General features: G+C 35.0%; 2 protein-coding genes and 1 pseudogene across 3 annotated transcripts; all 3 read left to right on the forward strand.

Annotated features, from left to right (window-relative positions):
• The first annotated feature begins 642 nt into the window (after window positions 1-642).
• On the forward strand, window positions 643-3804 carry LOC125193335 (annotated as a pseudogene).
• Window positions 3805-4274: 470 nt separating this feature from the next.
• On the forward strand, window positions 4275-6834 carry LOC125193340 (DNA topoisomerase 1-like). Its single transcript, XM_048091111.1, has 10 exons — window positions 4275-4283; window positions 4708-4752; window positions 4908-4988; window positions 5101-5191; window positions 5278-5411; window positions 5801-5869; window positions 5945-6034; window positions 6195-6298; window positions 6379-6547; window positions 6632-6834. Exons 1-10 carry the CDS (start codon window positions 4275-4277, stop codon window positions 6698-6700), a joined length of 861 nt encoding a protein of 286 aa, XP_047947068.1. The 3' UTR covers window positions 6701-6834.
• An 8722-nt stretch (window positions 6835-15556) lies between these two features.
• Window positions 15557-22861, forward strand: LOC125193076 (NADP-dependent malic enzyme). Of its 2 annotated transcripts, XM_048090797.1 has the most exons (20): window positions 15557-15771; window positions 16458-16578; window positions 16657-16731; window positions 16951-17102; window positions 17186-17291; window positions 17414-17479; window positions 17626-17721; window positions 17805-17876; window positions 17960-18043; window positions 18117-18215; window positions 18409-18456; window positions 18536-18589; window positions 18701-18799; window positions 18889-18978; window positions 19059-19136; window positions 19223-19297; window positions 19390-19480; window positions 19551-19679; window positions 19771-19869; window positions 22786-22861. In XM_048090797.1, the coding sequence occupies exons 1-19, from the start codon at window positions 15620-15622 to the stop codon at window positions 19857-19859; spliced, it is 1776 nt and encodes a 591-aa protein (XP_047946754.1). In that variant the 5' UTR covers window positions 15557-15619; the 3' UTR covers window positions 19860-19869; window positions 22786-22861. The 2 variants fall into 2 exon arrangements, with proteins under 2 accessions (XP_047946754.1, XP_047946753.1); XM_048090796.1 differs by lacking the exon at window positions 22786-22861 and having other exon boundaries at window positions 19771-20002.
• Window positions 22862-23172: the final 311 nt, after the last annotated feature.

The following is a 23172-nucleotide window of genomic DNA, read 5'->3' on the forward strand; positions in this document are numbered from 1 at the left end:
CGCAAGGGGGGGGGAAAATTTTCCCCCCCCATTTTTAGGCAGAACCTATCCTCTTTTGCAGTTTTCTTTAAGATGCCATGCCATATATTGAAGCGAGGAATATCCCAAAATATCGGGAAGACAACTAAGTACACCTCAAGGTGCTCCCAGGAACTGTAGATAGAGAACGAAAAGGGAAACCCCAATTCCCAAGGATTGGGCAGAGTTCTCGTATTGTGGAGTTATTAAAAACTTCAAAATGATTGAATTTAATGGAGTATTTTTCCTCATGGGGCGACAATGGGGTCTGTCAAAAGCTATTCATGCATGTTTATAGTGGGGACAAAAATGGGCCTTTTCGGACAAGGAATCATTTGCATTAATGCTAGACATTATTAGTTGGTGCAATATCCATTCGAATCTCTGAAATATAGAGACTTGAAAAATTTAGCCACCACCAAATATCTTCATCATCCAAGATTTCTTATTGGGCATCATAATTCATACTAGAACCTTTTTTTCTTTTGTTTACTCTAGTTTTATTAATTTTTAAATGCCTACCATTTTTCTTGTTTTAAATTCTTCTCACAATAATCAAGTTAACTGCTTTGCTGCATATTTTGTAATTTATGTTTGGAACTTTTCCTTCGACTTTAAGCTATAATGCGAGACACTATTACTCTCTTTGATAAGGTTGACGGACATCTTACACCCATTTGCTATTTTGTTTTTCCTTTATTCGCCATCTGCTTTTCTTTTTATAATGATTTTGGACAATATGTTCATTTTTTCCTATGTTAATTTTATTTCCTTTGTAATCGTTTATATTCTGCTTTTGTATAATAAACTCTACTGCTCGCCCTTCTTTTTGGCTTGAACATGATAACACATTAAAAAAAAACATATATATGTGGATTAACATTTTTATATACACCATCATGTAATATTATAATAATACAGTACACCCATTTATAACAATTTACGGATCGTACAAGATCAATGTTCCAGATAGATTCCTATCTACTAAGAGTAATTTTTTATTTAGATCGATTAGATAATAATAAGAGAAGAGACATGTGTTATTGTTGCACTTTCCTCGTAAATAGAGGAAACAATTATTTTGAAGTAGGGAATGCATAAGGGGGATGGATCATAATAAGATAGCAAGTAAGAAACTTCCTTTTGCATTATTTTGGAAGATTTAGATAACATAATTGTTTCATTTAATTGAGTACAAGTTGTAATCATACCCTAATAATTGTTAATTCACCGCCATCTCCTCAAACTTATACACCTTGTTAATTGTGTTTTTTTATGGATAATAAACAGAAACTTTTAGAAGCCATACTACTCAAACTCGATATCTTTGACCTCGAATATTAATAGCTCTACCAGACAACACACACTTGTTTGGCGTTATTACATTGACGCACGAGATTGAATACAAGACTGAAACAACACACTACTAATATAATACATAACACGATTAGTGTTAGGTGACTAATTCCACCTCGACCCATGATCCCACAAACTTTACTAAATTTGTCTTTGGGTTGCCGTCACCATCCTATGTGACAGCTCCACTCCCAACTTTCATTTTTCGTCCACCACCCCTAGCTTAGTCTTCTGTTGTCGGTGGCAACCTTCACTGTCTTCGATCTCAGGAGTTCCGTTTCATGGATCTGAGTCATGGTAGCTTCAATCAATTTAAGTACTATGTGACTGGTCTCTTCCTCAAAATGAATAAAATATCTAGATTCTATTGCTAGGAATTCCATAACACTCTATAACCGAAACGATATTTTGTTCTATGCAAATAAATGACATTTGAAAAAAATATGATATAAACGTACATGGTAGTCAACAATAAGACAATGATGTGTCGCAACACCAAATTTAAAGAAATTTAAATGAATAGTTTTAATTTAGAAACTACTTTATATTTAATCTTTCTTGAAATTATTATCTATTTTTGGTACATATATGAGCGTGACTCTATTTATTTTCATTTCTCCAAATAATCAATTAAGCATAAAATGTCTTTACCCTCGTGCTTATCTATAGTCAAAGAAAGACAAATTAATCTCAATTTTCAAAGTTTTTTTGTCATCTAGCAAGACTAAATAAAAACACACATGAAAGTTGAAGCCTAAATTTAAATATCTACTTTACTAATCCACGAAACTATGAAAGTGGAGTAGTAGATAACTACAAAAAGAACTCAACAAAGCCTGTTATCATATCACTTTTAGTCTTTAATATTCACGACCTATTTCATAGTATCTTGTTTTCCCAACCTCAGATTCTTCTCGAATGAATAGTTTTCTTCTAGAGTTTGCAAATACACCACAAATTAAATGCCTCATTAAATTTAATCTTATTTACTACCAAAGTGAAAAATTTTACTCTTTATATAAGGAATATGCATTGGAGGGGAGGGCAGATGAGAAATTTGACATTATTTCAATGAGAGCGTAGTAATATGCCTCTATACGTTTAATAACTTTAAACCTTTTTCAACTACTTTTCTCTATGTCTTTTATTTGATCAAATTACTTATTAAAATATGTGCCAATCCTAAAAAGTCTATTTCTATCGGACGAAGAAAGTAATATAAAACACTTAATGATACTATATGTTCAATATGGAAATATGGATATGCAATAGATTAATCTTCCTCAAAATAAGTAGATGACTATAGTAATTAAAAGGTTTTAGCTTCCAAAATGTGACCCCACTATCATTGGTTCCATTATACATCCACCACATGCCCCCTTGCCAAAATATGCCAAATCCCATATTATATAATTGGTACACTTTTCATGCATAACACAATTTTTAGATATAGAGAAGACAACATTCCCCATTTTCTTGCAAATTATCGATATCCTTCTCAAATTAATTAGGTAGCCTTGAAATTTTGTTGGTCTTAAATCACCAAGAAAATTCCATCATGAAAGCACAACATCCTAATGAGGCACAACCAAACGTACAACCCAAAAGCACCACGTACACCTCAACCAAACCCCGGCGCCTGCGCCGGCGCCGCCGTCTCCTCCGCATGAATTCTCCTTCGCCATCTCCCTTCACCCGCCGGCCGCCCGAAACCCTCTCCTCCGCCGTTTGCTGCCGCAATCGACCTATCACCGGCCGACGATATCTTCTTCCACGGCCACCTCCTCCCCCCTCCACCTCCTCCACCACCTCCCCCGTCTCGCCGCGCTCCTCCACCACCTCCCTCGACAGCTTCAATCTTCCAATTAAAGAGCTATCAAAAAATAATAACAACAACAACGAAGAAAAGAGCCCCCACGTGGCGGAAGGGAAGGAGGGAGGGAATCAAAATCCTTCTCTCCTCGGAATCCATAAAAGGAGAGAGAAGACGACGGCGACTGCAACAGCAACAGCAACAACGATAATCGCAATAATCAGCAATCAACGGAGAAGAAGCGGATATCGAGATTCGAGCTGATCAAGCGGTACGTGCGATTCGTGGCGGCGTTCCTGTCGCCGGCGCGGCGGCGCCGGCGGAGTCCGGCGAGATTTTCCGGCAGCAGCCGTATTCGTATTCGGGGAATATTCGGGTTAGAAAGAGGGGGAGCATGATGAGGGGGCGGAGGGGCGAATTCTCGGCGCCGGCGTCGATGAGGACCTCGCCGGGGAACAGCGGTGCTGGTGGCGAGTGGCGCCGCCACTCCGACGGGGAAGAGCGATAGCACAATGGAGGAGCTCCAGGCGGCGATTCAGGCGGCGATAGCTCATTGTAAGAAGTCTCATGCTGTGGAAGATAAAAGCAAGATGCAGCCATAATTTTATTTTATTGTTTTTTAACTATTATTGTAGAGATTAATTAAATTGAATTTTCAACTTTGCATAGTTTAAATTTATTGTAAAAATTGTTACATGAGAAAATAAAAATAGATATGTTGAGGTACACACAATACGATGTTTTAGTAATAGTGACAATCCACAAAATGGAATTTGGCTGAACGGTGGTGGAATCGATTTATGGATCAGTTTTTCGATGGTATTTATGGACTAACTGGTGGTGTCGATCCTACCTACTGTCCCACTCTACTTAGAACTGTTACTATTTGGTACTATGAATAATTGACATATCATTATCGATGGCAATATTTTTTGAGAGACAAGTAGATTATATTATACGATGATGATGAATTCTAGTTGATTATATATAGTGTTGAAGCATACATAGTTACGTTAATTTTGTTTTGTAAGATTCTTATTAGGGAAGAGTGGTGGTGTGATGAATGGATGGTTAACACAAGCACAAAATGTGCAAGGTACTTATTATACTTTTTAAAAATGAAAAATAAAACGGTAACCATTATGCATTAAAGTTATTGTTAAAAATTCACCCTTTGATTTACATATTAAATCTTTAGATTATAATCAATACACATGTACCAATATGCATAGATCTATATAGTTTTCTAGTGGCATTAGTTATATACAGAATAAAACTATGAAAAGAATTAAAAAATATACTATAATATTATTGTTATTGTTGTTGTTATCATGAATATTTTACTATTATTTGAAGTAAATATACTAGGTTAAACTCTTATTGAATTTTTTTCCCTCTAGTATATTTCATGAGATGAGAAATTGTGCATATGAGAATTATAAATGAGAATACAATAGGTTAGTTCATAAAATCTAGTCTTCATGCAAAAAACTACTTAAAATCCAATATTTAAAGACTAGAAAAAAGGCTACGTGTCGAAAATGCTTAGGGCAGGCAATGAGAAGGTATAACTGCAAGAGGTTCTTGTGTTTTATCATTCTTTGAATTTCTGTCTTGTCATGATGTCTTTTATATGTTCAAGCTTTGCACTGATTTTTTGAAATTTGTGCATGCTTTTTAATTGAGGATTATACAGTTTTTAATATCTTTTTCATTGTAGGATGATGATGAAGCTGATACAGTAGGTTGCTGTACGTTAAAAGTTGAAAATGTGGAACCAGTGCCTCCAAATATCTTGAAGGTCCAATAATTTCATCTTTGATATAACTGTTCTATATTAACCTGGAAGGCTTACTATACTCGACCTCAAAGTTTGAAGTTGAATTAACAAAAGTGAAGTCCTATACGTGCAGTTTGATTTCCTTGGTAAAGATTCTATAAGGTATCAGAATGAAGTCGAGGTTGAAGTTGCTGTTTTCAGGGCAATTCAAGAGTTTCGAAATAGTAAGTAACCGATCCACTACAATAATATGCATGTCATTCTGGTTTCTTATTGGTATATACTTACATGTATATTGTGTCATGTCCAGAGAAAAAAGGCGGAGATGATATATTTGACAAACTTGATACTAGTAAACTGAATGCTCATCTAAAGGAATTGATGCCTGGTCTCACTGCTAAGGTCTTCCGTACATACAATGCATCTATTACATTGGATGACATGGTAAGATGCACAATTTGAGACTTCTTTCTTGGAATATTTGTTCATTGAGAAGTACCATTTATGTGTAGCAAGTGTAGTTATTCTCCTGCCCATACTGCGGCCATGGGAATGGGTCTCAGGTGAAATTAGGGCAGACGATTCTTTTGAGTGACCTAAAAGATATTATTGTACTAAAATATCGAATTTTCAAAACATTTAAGTCATTTTGAGTTCTAGCCAAGAATTTACTGAAAAAGTATTAGCATTGCATTACCTTTAGAAGCTGATGGTGTCTAGTTTTATATTGCTTGATTCATGTGTAATGAAACCTCAGCCTATGTTTGTACTTAATACTGAATTCTTCTCTTTGTACATGTTAATAACTTAATACATGGATCTCTTTCATACAGTTGAGCAAGGAAACAAAAGGTGGAGAAGTTGCTGAGAAAGTTGTTGTTTATAACCATGCAAACAAGGAGGCAAGGCTGTCAATTCCGATGATCCTTTTCGGTGAACTTCTATTCATTGTCTAATTTTCTACATTTCTTACTCAGGTTGCCATCATTTGTAATCATCAACGGACTGTCTCGAAGTCCCACAGTGCTCAGATGACTCGCTTGAATGAAAAGATAGACGAACTAAAGGTAATGCCATCAATCTATAACTGAGGCTGCATCTCTGGGTTTTGTTTCCTGTGTTTGGATGGTGTCCCTTTTTTATCCTTCTTGTTTTGCTTTTTGGTGCATGCTCGAATTTATATTTTACTCAGTTACTAACATGCCTTACTCTTTAAACTTTTTTTAGAACATTTTGGAAGAATTGAGGACAGATTTGGCTAGGGCCAAAAAGGGGAAGCCCCCCTTGAAGGGTTCTGATGGGAAAACGAAGAGGAATCTAAATCCTGATGCGTAAGTAACTCACTTGTTCGGTGGGTGAGTTATCCAGAGTAGTTATCTACATGTAGCTTATGATGTTACCTGCTGTACAGATTGGAGAAAAAGATATCTCAAACCACAGCAAAGATTGAAAAAATGGAAAGAGATAAGGATACGAAAGAGGATCTAAAGACTGTAGCATTGGGCACGTCAAAGATCAACTATCTTGATCCTAGGATCACTGTTGCATGGTGCAAACGCCACGAAGTTCCTATCGAGAAGGTGAGCTTGGCACTGCTGACATAGAGCTATCTTTCATCTTACGCGTTAATAATGGTGGGTTTTGTTTCGTTTCGTTTGGTGCAGATATTCAACAAGTCTCTACTGGCGAAATTCGCATGGGCAATGGACGTCGAGCCAAGTTTCAGATTCTAAATTTTGTTAGGTGTATTCCATAAGCCCCTAGAGAGAGTATTAACAAGCATCTGTGACAAGTAAACTATGTTCATTACTGCTGAAAATTAATTTCATTGTGTGATCTCAATGAAATTGAGGAACCATAGCTCCCATCTTTGAGTTCTTTTTGATAATTGATTCAAGAAATTCAGCTCTTAGTTTAGGCTCTCTTAGTTTTCAAACTTCATTACTATAATCTTAAATGAGGTGAGACTGTTTCCCACTTTGTCATTGCTCACAAATATTATGGATATTTGTTTTCTTGAATTGTGTGGGTAATAACAAGAAGTTGTGACATTCTAAGACTTTATGACTTGTAATTTGTAATTATATATACATGACTCAGGAATGTAATCAACTTTGTTGAGATAATAGTAGTAATATCTTTATTGTTCATTGAAGCAATTTTTCTCCATTGCATAGTAACAAACCATTTTATAAACATGTACAAAAATCTGTTTCCAATTTCCATCCTTTATTGCTTTCCTCATATTTCAAAAAAAATATGTTATTTTTGCAATTTTGAATTGTCACTTTTGAATGCACTATAAATAAAATTTGATAGGTCATATCACCTTTAAATTGTGTTTGCTCACCCTTTAGGCATTTGATTACGTTTGAGTCCACTACTTTGTACACGTAAATAAATCCAATATCCTTTTTATTATGAAGAGAATCATTCTATAAAGTCTACATAGCAATAATATTGAAATTGACCAATCAACAACCAAATTAAAGATAGATTCTGAGAAACACAATATTTTTGAGTGATCGTTTTCCGTGCTGTATCTTTCTCAGGGGGGCAAAAAAGCATAGATAAGTGACATATTAAATTAAATTATTCCCTTTTAATTTGGAGAATTATTGCCGTAATATTTATGAGCTGTTTTTTCAGCGTTTGCGGCTTTGAAAAGGTTTTATAAAGTTTTGTTGAAATTAATGGGGGTATGTGTCCTAATAATGGGACCATCAAAGACCATTGCAAAGTCCAATTTCTTTCTCATGTCCATTGGTTTTTTCATTCTTTTTTCTTACTTCTACTTCTTCAACTTAGTGTACATTGTCGGCATACGAATATTATAGTTATATATGTATATATATAGGTGTGCATGAACGAATGTAGATGGGGTCGGGCGATATATAGGTGGGTTACGTGGGTATCATGGACGGATGTAGGTGGCCGTGTGGGGCTACCTGTGTGTGTGGCTGAATGGATATAGGTGGGGTCGGACGGGGTCGCCCAACCTTACCATCAAAATACGAGCAGTGACAGATGCATAAAGATTATGGCTCAATTATTTTGCAATTTTCTAGATATTAATTTGATAAAGGGCAAATACATTTTTTTTATTTACACCAATTCTAAATAACAATAGGGATAAAAATAGTAGTGGCTTATATAAGCAATTTAATTAGTAGGAATTATTGGTATGATTAGGAGGAAAATGAGCAATTTAATTAGTATTGGGGTTGGCCTATGCCCAAGATAATATTCTTCATTGGGATGAAAAAGTGAAAAAGACAAAGAACTTAAAAAGAAAGAGTAGAAAGTTTGCAATGATTTAGAGGAAGAAAGTTGGCAATAATGAAGAAACAAATAATTATTTTTGAGCCAAAACGCATTAATGAAATTCTTGGAATGTAATGCGAGACAGAATTTAGTTGCCATGTACGGATATCTCAATCACTTTAAAGAAAAGTTGATTATTTCAAGTTTTTTGCGAATATTATTGTGAATAATAAAGCGACAACCAAGGTGTTGGGACCTATCAAGATTTTGTTGATATGATCATGCAAAGAAATGATTAACTAAAGACTAAAAATTGAGTGACAAAATTGTCACCTTCTTCAAAGAAATAGTTTTACTTTAGTGAATACTTTGATTTTATCTCTTAATGATGTTGGAAAGCATTTTATATAATTGAAAAAGGATAGATAAAGTATTGAGAAGACGTAAAGCGATATGTTTAGCCATTTTTGTATATTTAAGGTTGTTTAGTATAAAGTTTCTGGACTTTTTTTATTGTTAAAAAGCTCAATACTGAAATTAAATTGAACATAAATTAATAAGGATAACTAATATTGAGTAATAGTATAACTTTATCATATAGAGAAAATGACTATTTAACTAGACAACTAAAAAATAGTGACCCTACTTAATTTACTATAGGAAATCAATAATGGAATGAGATGACGACAGAGAGCATATTATGTACTATCAAAATTTTAATTATTATAGTCTGAACAGTATATTAAAGTTTAAATAGGTATTGAGTACATAGAATAATTTAATAATTTACAGTCTTACTCGTTTAATCCGCAAATAGAAGTCTCATTTCATTTCGGCACGAGTTTTAAGGAATGTTAAGAAAAGTAGGTGGAAGAAAATTACTCCCTCCGTCTTCAATTAAGAGTCACACTTTGACCGGGCACGAATTTTAAGAAATGTAAAGAAAAGTTGTTTAAAAAAGTTAGTGGAATGTAAGATCCATTTTTTTTATATTAGTTTTATAATAAAATGTGATTGAATTGAGTTAGTGGAATGTGAGACCTACTTACTATTTATGGTAAAAATGTAGTGTGACTCTTAATTGAGGACGGACCGAAATAGAAAAGTGTGACTCTTAATCGGGGACGGAGGGAGTAGTTGAATATGGGTTTCACTTATATATACTAGTTTTAAATGATACGTGAGTGGAATGAGTTAGTGGAATGTAGGATCTCTTTACCATTTAAAGTAATTATGAATCGGGACTCCTATTCGCCGACTGAGGAAATATTACATTTGGACAATGTAAATATGTAGTTAGCCAAGAGACACACGGACAACCAAGACGATTAACAAACGTAACAGTGTCATACAATCCATCTTTTTTAACACACGAATCAATCTCGCGGCACACAACATATCCAAACAGCGTCAGTGAAACGGCCTTCAATATTATATATGGTTATATTGGTAAAACCTAAATGGGGAAGCTGCCGACTCATGTCACACACACATATATTAGCTAATCATTACACTTATATGTATATAGACATGGATATATTATTTGGGTGGTGTGGTAAGGGTTAGTGAAAAGCCAAGATTTGGCTGAATGTGATGCATTTCTATATCTGAAACAAACGTTGAAAATGAGAAGACAATAGTAGTAATAGTATTATTAGTGGGGCGGTGGATATGACTCCTTGCTCAGCTGGTGAGAAACATGAGGCCCTATTTTCCTTTTCTCCTACTATGTGTATGCGTGTGTCGACACGCACATGTTCAAAAAATACTCCACATATATAGCATTGAAAAAAAAGGGGCAAATCATATGTAAAAGTTACGAACTTTTAAAATAGTTTGGTTTTTTCTGTGAACTTTAAATGTTGTATGAAAAGTCGTGAACAGTAACGTACAGTGTAAATTTCTATCCGAACTGATCTGATAGCTAGATTTCCATGCATGGTGCGCTGGAGGCGTGACTTGGCGAAACTCCATTAATTCTAATTGTTCATCTTCTGTCTTTGCAATCTCTAGACCCTATACTTATCACAAACATACAAGTAGCACAAATAAAAACATACAAATCGTATTCAACATATAAATCGACATAAACATACTGATCGAATTTCACTAATCGAATTCGACATAAAAGTAAGCATTAATTCCACAATTCGAATTAGAAATTGCCATTTGCCAAGTCACGCCTCAGGCACGCCACGCAGGATAAATTTATGTCGGAAATCTATCGAACTGGGTCGGATGGAAAATTTACATAGTCCGGTAAAATTTATGACTTTTTATGCGATATTTAAAGTTTACAAGAATTTTTTTTTTAAAGTTCATGACTTTACAGACAATTTGCCCTAAAAAAATTAGACGATGACTAATGGTAAGAGGTTAAAGTTAGAGAAATAAATGAAGAAAAAGTATGCAAAAGTTAGTTTTTCTTTTAAATTGGAAAATAGTATCTTACACTATTATTGTATTTATATGTACATGTACTATTATAATTGAATAAATTTGTAATTTAGAGAATATTAAGATTCAATGTACACGTGCGCGCCCAAATCGTTGAAGGTGGGTTTCACTTTCATAAAATGCTGTCATTATTAATTATTTAACCAACTTGTTGTAGCCCATGTCATATTGGGTAGTTGTGGTCGTAGGCGGCAACAACATCATAATTGCTAAGCATGAATATAATTAAGATGATTCATCTCATCATCATTTTATGATAATTGTACTTAACAACTTAACATCACAATCTATCACGTGACTACGTTGTATTACGATTAGACACTTCTTATCATTCTAATTAGCATCTAGTATAAAAAGTCATTCGCGATTCTGTCTCTTATATTCATCTCTTTCTTTTATTATTCATGGCCCACGACACTTTTTACGCCATCTTTTAATTAAGAGACAACACCTCCAACCCTCCAAATACACGAGACACTTGGCGAGATGCGAAACCCACAATGCAAGCTAGCTCGTGGCTCGTCCTGCCGGGACGAGACCGAGCTAGGCGCCCTAAAGATTTTATTCTACTCCCGGTATACTCTAAATGATACATTTTTTTTTGGATATCTCACTCAAATTAACACATCTTCTAAAATAGATATTGTACATTATTATCCTTACTTTATTCAACTCACAAAACAAAACTATATAAACAAAACTATGTAAAAAGTGTTGTGCTTAATAGAAAATGTTCCACATAGAATAAAAAGAGGGAGTGTATTTATAATAAAAATACTACAAGTATTTGTTTTTGTCAATATAGTTAATTGGTTTAGATTGACTTAATTTCTTAACTTAGATTCTTTGTTGATTCTTGTGACTATATATATCGATCTTTGTTTCTAACAATACATGTTTATCTTTCAGTCAAATGTGAGTTATGTCCATGCCCTATAAGAATGACCATATGAAGAGAGATTTCACATAAATAGTTTCTCAAATCTAAAAATTGCTGGTAAAAACAGTCCTCCCACTATTTATATGGGTCAGAAAGCCTAACAGCTTAAACAAACCTTTATCCAATAAATTTTATTTTTTAGTGTGGAATAGTCTGAAATCCACTAGGAAAACATTGCCCTAAGCCCAACCTCGACATTTCCCTTAATTTATAAGATTAAAACCTTAAATTCAATATCATAAAGCCCTCTACCCTGGCCCAACCAATTCTCATACAAGAAATACTAAAATTGTGTACACATTTTTAAATATTCAAAAGGCCTTGACATGAGTGGAAAATTATTGGGCTCATGGTTCAATTATGGGGTTCATACATTAAATTTATTTTGGGCCTAACAATGTATCTTTGTATTTTTTGAGTTTGTATTATGTGATACATGTAATAATAGTTTGGGCTTGTTGAAATATACATTTTTCAAGATTTGGATGGAATCTTTAAATTTTCTTATTTTGCGTTCACTTTTGTTTTTCAAGAATAAAATCATTGAAATATCGTATAACGGACTTATCGTACCAAAAATACTGAAAATATAATATTTTTGTAATATCATGGTTTTCGGTACGGTAAAACACCTTATTGAAGTATTTCAATACGATAATTGTATAAATTTTCATATACCGTGGTACATTGAAATTCTGTATACCTTGTATATATCGATATCAATATAAATCGTATGTATTGTATCAAATCCGGTACATCATAAAATACGATATACTAACATATTTTGGTTCAACATATCGAAAATTTTATATAATTTCAACATTGAAAATGCTTTATATTAAGATTTCGATATATCAAAAAATTCGAAATGGTAACAGTTTAATGTTTTCTCATACCTAAATCTTTTGGGATGGTAATATTTTCGATAGAATATACTATACCTTTTCTCCCCTAATTTCTATATATAAGTTGTAGCTAAAAAGATGTGGTTAACTTATTGGTGTTATGGACAAAATATTTATTAATATGACAACTAAAAAGTGATTCTGTTGATGCTCAATTATAACTTATCTCATAAGAAATCCCACAAAATCACATAAAATCATGATGCTATCTCACGAGTCAACATTAATAGAGCGTTAATATACCACCACCATCTCCTAATTAATTGAACTAATTCAGAAAACATTTTAATTGGACATTATTGTATGGTTGAAGAATCGGACATGCATCGATCTAAACTTGACAACCTCTTCATAGTTGCAAGTCAACGGTTGTTTCACACAATTATATAAAAATCATAATCAATAAGCAAAATAAAAACCATAATCAATTATTCCAAATTTCCAATCACACACACAAAAATGAAGAAAACAATCATGATTAATTATTGAAGAAAGATATTATGATTTCAATCACCGGCACTTCACATCATCTGTCACAATTCCACCAAGGCCACTTTGGGATAAAACAAATCCAATTAAACTAACCGGATAAGATTTTAACTTTTTAAAATTTAATCATTAAATCTTTTATGTTTTCTACTCAATATTTTGGGGCAAAAAAATATAGATCATCTTGTGACACAACCATGTCATAAAAACAAAAGTTACGAAGGAAAATTATGGAACAGTTACCCAAAAATAAAATGAACAGTATAGTATATTGGGCATAGATTAAAATAATAATATTTTCAGAGATATATTTACTTTATGAGTGTGGAGTCTAGTATTAATTGTAAGGTGGCTTAAATTTAGTAAGTCAATTATCATTATGAATATCATACGCTAGTAAGTAGTAATACTATTACCTCCGTCCCCCAAACTTTGACATACTTTGACCTGACACGAGTTCTAATGTAATGGAAATTGAGTTGAAAAAGTTGGTGGGATGTGTGTCCTACTTTTAAAGTACTTCCCCTGTTCCATAATAATGGGGATGTATCTTTTCGGCACGAAAATTAAGAAAAATTGTATTAGGGGAGTTAAGTAAAGGGAGAGTAAAGTGGAAAATGAAAAAAGAATAAAGTAAGAGAGAGTAAAGTAGGTGTGGAAAAATGTGTTGACTTTTATCAAAAAGGGAAATGACTCTATTACTATGGAACGTACCAAAATGGCAAAATGACTCTATTACTATGGAACGAAGGGAGTATTAGTTTTATAATAAAATGTGAGTAGAAATGTGTTAAATGGAATATGAAGTCTACTACCAAAAATGATAAAAAGTGAAGTATATCAAATTTGCAGAAACGACCAAAATAATAAAATGTGTCAAAATTTGGGAGACGGGGTAGTACTATACATATGTTCTCATGTTTATCGAGATTAACAACTGACATTAATATTCAATATTTTGTTGATAAAAAAAAGCAAGGAAAAGAAATTAGAAAATGATTTTCTAGTATACAGTTGCCACGTGGATTTGGGAAGGGCGCAGCCGGGGTAGAAGATATTTATGGAAAAGCAAATCTTTCAACGGAGTGATGTCTCCACTATGAATTTAAAATAAAGTCACCTACTTTTGTTCGAGGTCGTCCATGTTGGTGTACCCCCACGCACATGCAGCTGATCATGCCACACTAATCTCATGTCAATTATTTCTGGACTCCAATAAATAAGTATCTACGTTTAGGCAGTAGGAAGTTAGAAATTTTACTAAATAATTTTCGAATATAATTATAATAAAGAGGAAATGGATACTTTGATATGGAAGATACATATAGGGGTACTTATTTGATTGTCTAGTTGCATCGAGAATCGGATGATCGGATCGTAGGTGTTGGATTGTTAATCTTTTTCGATATTGAATTGTTTATATTATATCTGGATAAATTCGAATTAAAATTGAATGAAAAATCAGTTCTTTGATCCCTATATTGACTGACTGGTTAGTCTAGGAACTGAAACCTTATTCGGTCCGATTCCAATTCCTAGATCGCTATAACTCCACAACCGGTTAAAATGATTTTTGATCAGGTTAGAACTGAATCGGCCATACAACAGGTCAAGTTATATAAGCAAAAATGATAAGATATCACATTTTAAATCATTTTTGTGATATAACTCCAACATATATGAGCTATTTACCATATTCATATCCAATTATCCATTATAGAATTGAAGTACATCGCTCGTATCATGAACCGTACTACTTTTCTTTTACTAATATATAATCCGTTTGCTAATAGTATCTCATTTTTTATTAGTTCAGATTTTAAGGAAGGTTTAACTTTATAAAAGAGAGTGGTAAAAAAGTTAAATGAAATATTAGTCTACTTTTATATAATAAATTTATAATATTAACCTAAAAGTAGAATGAAATAATGAAATATGAGATCCGATATTTTAAAAATAATAATTAAATGCAATATTTATTACTGGACATATGAAAAATAATAATACTCCCTTCCGTCCCGCTTTAAGAGTCCCGGTTGATCAATTTTGGACGTCCTGTTTTAGAAGTTCCGGTTAAGATAAATTAATAAAAAATGTCTACAAAGTTTTAAAAGTGGGTCCCAACATCCACTATAACTAATAAAAAAGTGTTAAAAGTGGGTCCCAACATCCACTACAATACTTATTTATTGCACACTCAGACACTTTTTTCTTAAAATATGTGCCCGACTCAATCGAAACTTCTAAAGCGGGACGGAGGTTCACTCTGTTCTCTTTTTCTCAGTTACATAGGAAAGCTTCATTGTACATCATCGAAAGAGATTTTAATTTGGAATATTTATTAAACGTACAAAACGACACATAATTGGAGTCCCACGATGATGGTGTGTCACCATCCTAACCCAAGGGCCCCACCAGAGACTAGTACACATAAACAATATCCAATTGCCAATTATACAAATGTACCACGTTAGGCCGCCATGTGTGACTTCTTCCATTAATCAATACACTATAATAGATATTTATCTCCTGTTTCCTGCTACCTCACTCACTAGCACCACCACCTTAGAGAGAGAGAGAGAGAGAAATTGAGAGAGATGGAGAGCTTTCTGAAGGAGCACAGGGGAGGGGAGTCGGTGCTGGACCTGAGCCCGAGATCCACCGTCGGCGGTGGAGTCGAAGATGTCTACGGCGAAGATCGCGCCTCCGAGGATCAGCTCGTCACTCCCTGGACCGTCTCCGTCGCCAGGTTACTTCACTATGCTTGTATTTTTTGCTTTGATTCCAACGAATTTGATGCGAAACTGCTTGCGATTGCTCGGTGCTTAGTGATTGAGCTGAAAATGATCACTCTGTAACTAATTAAGTGTGTCTATGTTACGGACTCAATTTCCACATCGGTTGTGAGAACAACTGGTGTGGGGTATATAGACTAAATGGGCTCTCTCACCTAATAGACTAGTCTTTTGGGCTGAGTTCTCCTGTTTGGTCTGTATCAGTCTAGCGCCGTTGATTTTAGTTTAAATGTCTTATTGTTTAGTCAATGCTGGAAATATAGACTTGCTAGTTTGATCTTGATTTGGTTGATGTTGATGCTATGCTATTACTATAAGTATTTATGTTGATTGTGTGTTTTGTTGAGAGATCCCCTTCGTAACAAGGGGATTGCGTTGATCTTAGCTTAATTAGGTTAATGTTGGATCAATGCTGGAAAATATAGTTGCATTGAGTAAATACTTGCTAGTTTGATCTTGATTTAGTTGGTATTAGTGGGTATACTTAGCTGAGATAACAAGGGCTCTTACTTTAATTATCTTAATGCCGGATCAATGCTGGAAAATGTAGTCTTATTGAGTAAATGCTTGCTAGTTTGATCTTGATTTTAGTTAATATTGAGGCTAAGAGTTGCTTGTATTTACTTGTTTGTGTGAGCAGTGGGTATAGTCTGCTGAGAGATCCCCATCATAACAAGGGGCTTGCATTCACTGAGAAGGAGAGAGATGCGCATTACTTGCGTGGTCTTCTGCCTCCCGTTGTTATCTCCCAAGAGCTTCAGGTTTGTTCATTAACTGCGACAATCGAGCTGATTTCGCCTGTTATGATTTTTTGCTTATGTTTTTGCGTTGTGATGCAGGAGAAAAAGTTGATGCATAGCATTCGCCAGTATCAGCTTCCCCTGCACAAGTACATGGCTATGATGGAGCTCGAGGTACTTCAAATTATTCAAGCTGCTGTCTTTTAATGTTCAGTTATGATCTACAAGTTATACTGAACTTTTACTCTTGTGATTTAGTTATAATTTGTGTAATTTTCGCTCAGTTGACTTCAGATAGGTGATTAGTCATAAGATTTGTTTTAAGAAGAATGCAATTACGAGTGAGATGTCAAATCCCGTCATTTATTGAGTACGAATTTTCGCTCTTTACAGGAGAGGAACGAGAGATTGTTCTACAAGCTTCTCATTGATAATGTGGAGGAGCTACTCCCAGTTGTGTACACTCCAACAGTTGGCGAGGCGTGCCAAAAATATGGAAGTATCTTTAGGAGGCCTCAGGGTTTATATATAAGTTTAAAGGAAAAGTATGCCTTCTTATTTGCACTTTATAAATCTATACACTCATTATATTGTTGTTCTAGTTTTGACTTGGCAAGGCTGTGTGCAGGGGGAAGATACTCGAGGTCCTTAGGAACTGGCCCGAGAGGTCAATTCAAGTCATTGTCGTCACTGATGGTGAGAGGATTTTGGGACTTGGTGATCTTGGCTGCCAGGTTACTCCTCCGACTCTCTCTTATGCTCCACTTTTATTGCATAAAAGATACGGTTTTGTATTGAGTTGTTTTATGCGAGGATGCTTATGTTTACTTGATCATAACATCTATGTTTAATGCAGGGAATGGGAATACCGGTGGGGAAATTGGCATTATACACCGCTCTAGGAGGCGTCAGGCCTTCTGCGGTGAGCCCCCACAAATCACTTCTATGTTATGCTCATTTTTTTAGCCATCTAGCAAAACTGTTCGAATAGAACTTCGATTATGAAAATTGAATTGAATGCTCAATGTCAGCTCCAACAGTATTATGATTTACCTACCATCTTTCTAGTGTTTGCCAATAACAATCGACGTTGGAACAAACAATGAGACGCTACTGAATGATGAATTCTACATTGGGCTCAAACAAAGACGGGCGACTGGAAAGGTCGGTGGTTCCCTCTGCTTGAATCAGTCTTGTCCAATTTATATTTGGACATAATTTGATTATATAGATTTTCTGCTGTACAGGAATATTATGACCTTCTGGAAGAGTTCATGACTGCTGTGAAGCAAAATTATGGTGAAAAAGTTCTTGTACAGGTTAGCAAATAGTAATTCTTAAGAATGTGTATCCGCATTTTCGGATAATTTTCCATCTAAAGTCGCTGAGCTTCTGATTGCAGTTTGAAGATTTTGCCAACCACAATGCCTTTGAGCTCTTGTCCAAGTACGGGACCACTCACTTAGTCTTTAACGATGATATACAGGTATAAACAGTTACAAACTTATTAGTACATATCATGAATTCCTTTCTATACCGACATAATTTTTCTCCTACAGGGGACCGCATCTGTGGTGCTTGCCGGCCTCGTTGCTTCGCTTAAGCTTCTTGGCGGCTCCTTGGGTGATCATACATTCTTGTTCCTCGGAGCTGGTGAGGTATATCATCATCCCTATTAACTTTCATTAAGGGGTTGTTTAGTATGGTAGATAACTCATCTATCTTGGAGTTATATGACCAAAATGACATAAAATGCGTTTTCTTGCCATGTTTTGTTTATCTATCTTACCTACCAAACTTGATAGCCACCAGTTTCATTCATTTGCGCGGGTTGTTTATTTCTAATTGCAGGCTGGAACTGGTATCGCTGAACTTATAGCGCTTGAAATATCAAAACAGGTAATATATGTTCCAACATTTTCTGCAACTGTTACAAATATTGTTTGCACGATCTAACATTGCTGCTTGTAATCCATAGACCAAAGCTCCTTTGGAAGAAACACGTAAGAAGATTTGGCTTGTAGACTCAAAGGTGATCAGATTGTTTGTGTACAATTGCAATTTACCTTATCTCTGTCAATCTTAGGTGGTTGTTTCCTTGGATGATTGCTAATGAATAAATCAACTTATATATAATTTATAGGGATTGATTGTTAGTTCTCGTAAGGAATCTCTCCAGCACTTCAAGCAACCTTGGGCTCACGAGCATGAACCCTGTAAAAATCTCTTAGACGCTGTCAAGGTTCGGCTGAATATCTCATCTCATGTGCTATTTCCAATGTAGACCTAAATTTGCAAGTATTTTATCTATATCGTTTGACACATTGTTAGGCTATTAAACCAACAACTCTGATCGGAACTTCTGGTGTTGGAAAACAATTCACTAAGGAGGTGGTCGAGGCTATGGCCGCCTTCAACAAGGTTCCTTTCTCTCTCTCTATGTTTGTCACTTGATAATGTTATGTATGTTAATTATTCTGAATTGGCACTAAACGCTGCAGACGCCTCTTATCATGGCTCTCTCGAATCCTACCTCACAAGCCGAGTGCACTGCTGAAGAAGCTTATACTTGGACCGAGGTTAGATGATTGCATAGACTTGACCCACATTTCATGCTTCTAGATGTGGTGATGTCTGAATTTCTTTCTTCCATGATTTTCTCTAGGGGCGTGCTATCTTTTCGAGCGGAAGTCCTTTCGACCCTGTAGAGTTGAACGGAAAACTCCATGTTCCTGGCCAGGTCTCTTGCCTTAACATGTTTTTATGTTTCCACACACCTTAAAATGTGTCCACCATTGTTGTTAACCTTTTCTCTTTATGTACATTCATCAGGCAAATAATGCTTATATCTTTCCCGGGCTTGGTTTCGGGTTGGTCATCTCTGGTGCAATCCGGGTGCATGACGACATGCTTCTAGCAGCTTGTAAGTATTGAATCAAACATAAAATGTGTTAGATTGAATAAATTAACTGAGCATGGTCTCGTTGAAACAGCGGAGGCGTTGGCTGGTCAAGTGACGCAGGAACACTACGACAAAGGGATGATATATCCTCCATTCACGAATATCAGAAAGATCTCAGCTCATATCGCTGCGAATGTAGCTGCTAAGGCATATGAACTAGGTTCGTAAACTATCTTGATTGCATCATATCATATATTTGTGGGGTCGAATAAAGTATGTTTGTGTTTTGCTGACGTATTGTCTATCGACAGGTTTGGCGACGAGACTCCCTCGACCAGCGGACTTGGTTAAGTACGCCGAGAGCTGCATGTTCACACCAAACTACAGAAGCTACCGTTGAAGGAAGCATGGTGTGTGTGGTTGTATTTGTTTGTGAGATTTGTTTGCTACATTATGTTGTTGCTTCTAAGTTCTAAAATAAGTGTGATCTGTGTATCTATCGATGCTAAATTAAACTTAATAAACCGTTTTTTTTGCTTTCAATTTGAAATTTTAATTTGGCCTTCGTTAATTTGGCATTACTCTTTCTTCCACTATAGTATGTTATTATTCGTACTAACGTGTAGATAGTAGATATCAATATGTGCGATTTCTCTGAAAAGTCTGAAAGACATGGCTTTTTTAAAAACCACAAATACTACTTTCAAAAAATGAACCACAGTTCTATTAGAAATTAATTTTAATTGCTTGCAGTTGGTTAAAGAAATTAAAACGTAGTATGTTAAAATTCTAATATCTTGTCTCAGATCGGCTTGGTGATGATCCTATCTCTTCTATATAAGGATGGATAACCCTCCGCTTATGAGGCCTTTTAAGAGGTGAGTGGCTCGTTTCTAATATGGTATCAGAGCGGGTCCAAGCCGATGATGGATTTATCTCTTTATTTCTTCTCTTGCCTACCCATGTGATGGAAGTCCGATGTGTCATTCAGGCCCACACGTGAGGGGGCGTGTTAAAATTCTAATATCTTGTCCCACATCGGCTTGGTGATGATCCTGTGTTAAAATTCTAAGTCCGATGTGTCATTCCGGCCCACACGTGAGGGGGCGTATTAAAATTTTAATATCTTGTCACACATTGGCTTGGTGATGATCCTATCTCTTCTGTATAAGTATGGATAACCCTCCCCCTTATGAGCCCTTTTAAGGGGTGAGTGGCCCATTTATGATGATCCTATTTTTTCTATATAAGGATGGATAACCCTCTCTCTTATGAGCTATTTTAAGGGATGAGTGACCCATTTCTAATATAGTAATTACTTTACAAACTATTCTACTTCAATTTAAAAACTTGAGATCCCCCTTATGAGGTTTCTGATATAGTAAGTACTTTACAAACTATTCTACTTCAATTTAAAAACTTGAGATTTAAAAAATGAAGATTCTTTAATTTCTTTGAAATATTGGTTAACTTTCATTGATAAGTTCAAATTTCACAAAATTATAGTACAAGAACTTGGAGTTTTTTCTTCTTATTATTCTTTCAAATCACACCATTAGCACAATATTGAACTAAATTGTCTCTACCGACTTTGCTAAAATTATCTAGACAAAGAAGAAAAAGAAAAAAAAATTAATTTGGAATGTGTTAACCGACATAGAAGAAATAATAGCAATATTAATTATTATTAGTTAGAACAAATTATTCCAGAAGTACTAGTTAGAATATTCTAGGATGGTAATATTAGCAATATTATATTAAATACTAAATTACTCTAGAATAACTAGTTTAAATATTTTAGAATGGTAATGTAGGTTACCTATCGACTTAGTTATTCCTATAAATAGTCAATTGGTGTGGAGCTAGGGTATGTGCAGAAAAACTAGACTGTGTTGTGAAGGACGGAAAGTAACGTACACAAAAGTTTTTTTATAGGATGGAAAGAGTACTCCATTTGATTTGATTTGATATGGATATTAATGTATAATTAGCAAAGTAAAGAAGATATAAAAACAAAGGCTTTTTAATTTATTAATAAAAAATAATCAATAGTAATTTGGACTTTTGGTACTACTACTCCTAAGTATAAGTAGGATACGCAAGACGAAATTGACGCCGTGTAGTATAAGTAGGATACGCAAGACGAAATTGACGCCGCCTATGACACGGCCGTCGCTGCCGCCGCCAGTTCTAGGCCGGTGGTCGAGAGTGATTTTGAGGACCTTGAGGCTCCGTCACCTAAGCCTCCTAAGCCTTTCTATCCTAAGCCAAAGTAAACATCAAAGAAGAAAATTAATAGAGAGGACTATTATCGTCGGTAAATCATTCTAATTGTTGAGTTTCTAAGTTTATCCCCGTCCGTTTAGAAATGCTAGTAGTACGAATAAAATAATAGTATAAGTGTAAGTATGTTTGATCTCTAGTTTGAAATGAATATTTGAATAAAATATGTTTCTGAGTTTTTGAGTTTTTTTGTCATTCGTTTATCTATGTTTATTGAAATGAAATACAAATAAAAATCGTCAAATAAAAAATAAAAAACGTCAAATCACGATTAATTCATGAGAGTACTCTCTCACACACACACCTAGAGAGATAGAGAGCTTTTTGAAGGAGCACAGGGGAGGGGAGTCGGTGCTGGATGATAGGATCTGGTTATCCTATCAAGTAAGAGAGCACACGATTTGTAAAGGGGTGGGCGATGAACTCTAGTTGGGTTCTGTTAGGGTTTGTCGAAAAGAGAGCAAAATGAGAAAAAGATTTTATTCTTATTCCTCCATGACTCGATCTATTGGGAATTCTATGATTTATAGAATTCCCCCTACTTGATTCGAACTTTACGACTTGGTAAAGAATCAAGAAGAAAACCCAAGAAGATTTGACACTATCAAAATAACATTATAAATATTCTCATAAAGAAATAAAAAGGAAATAAAAAAGATCAAACTAATACGTAATGAAATCTCCATAGCGGTTTGGTGGATTTCTCTTTCTTTGCGGACATCCACCGTCTTGACGTTCCTCATGATCTTGCTCTTGGCTCGACGGAATTACGCCTTCCGGGACTTCTTCTTCATACTTCCGGCATCACGTTGAGAGGAATACTCTTAACAGAACACTACGACAAAGGGATGATATATCCTCCATTCACGAATATCAGAAAGATCTCGACTCACATCGCTGCGAACGTAGCTGCTAAGGCATATGAACTAGGTTCGTAAACTATCTTCATTGCATCATATGATATATTTGTGAGGTCGAACACAATATGTTTGTGATTTGCTGACATATTTCCTATCGAAGAAGCTACCGTTGAAGGAAGCATGGTGTGTGTGGTTGTATTTGTTTGTAAGATTGTTTGCTACATTATGTTGTTGCTTCTAAGTTCTAAAATAAGTGTGATCTGTGTATATATGGATGATGCTAAATTAAACTTAATAAACCGTTTTTTGCTTTGAATTTGAAATTTTAATTTGGCCTTCGTTAATTTGGCATTGCTCTTTCCTCCACTCCAGTATACTCCCTCCGTCCACAAAAAATAGATCACTTTGTGTATGGTACGAATTTTAACGTAGAATTGGTAAAGTAAGAGAGATAGAGAAAAAGTAGATAAAAGTAAGAGAGATAGGGAGAAAAAGTGAATAAAGTATGAGAGAGGGAAGAAAAAGTGGGAAAAGTATGAGAAACTTTCCATCTTAAGAAAGTGATCTATT

The sequence above is a fragment of the Salvia hispanica genome, chromosome 6, assembly GCF_023119035.1.
Source record: "Salvia hispanica cultivar TCC Black 2014 chromosome 6, UniMelb_Shisp_WGS_1.0, whole genome shotgun sequence".
Lineage (NCBI taxonomy): Eukaryota > Viridiplantae > Streptophyta > Magnoliopsida > Lamiales > Lamiaceae > Salvia > Salvia hispanica.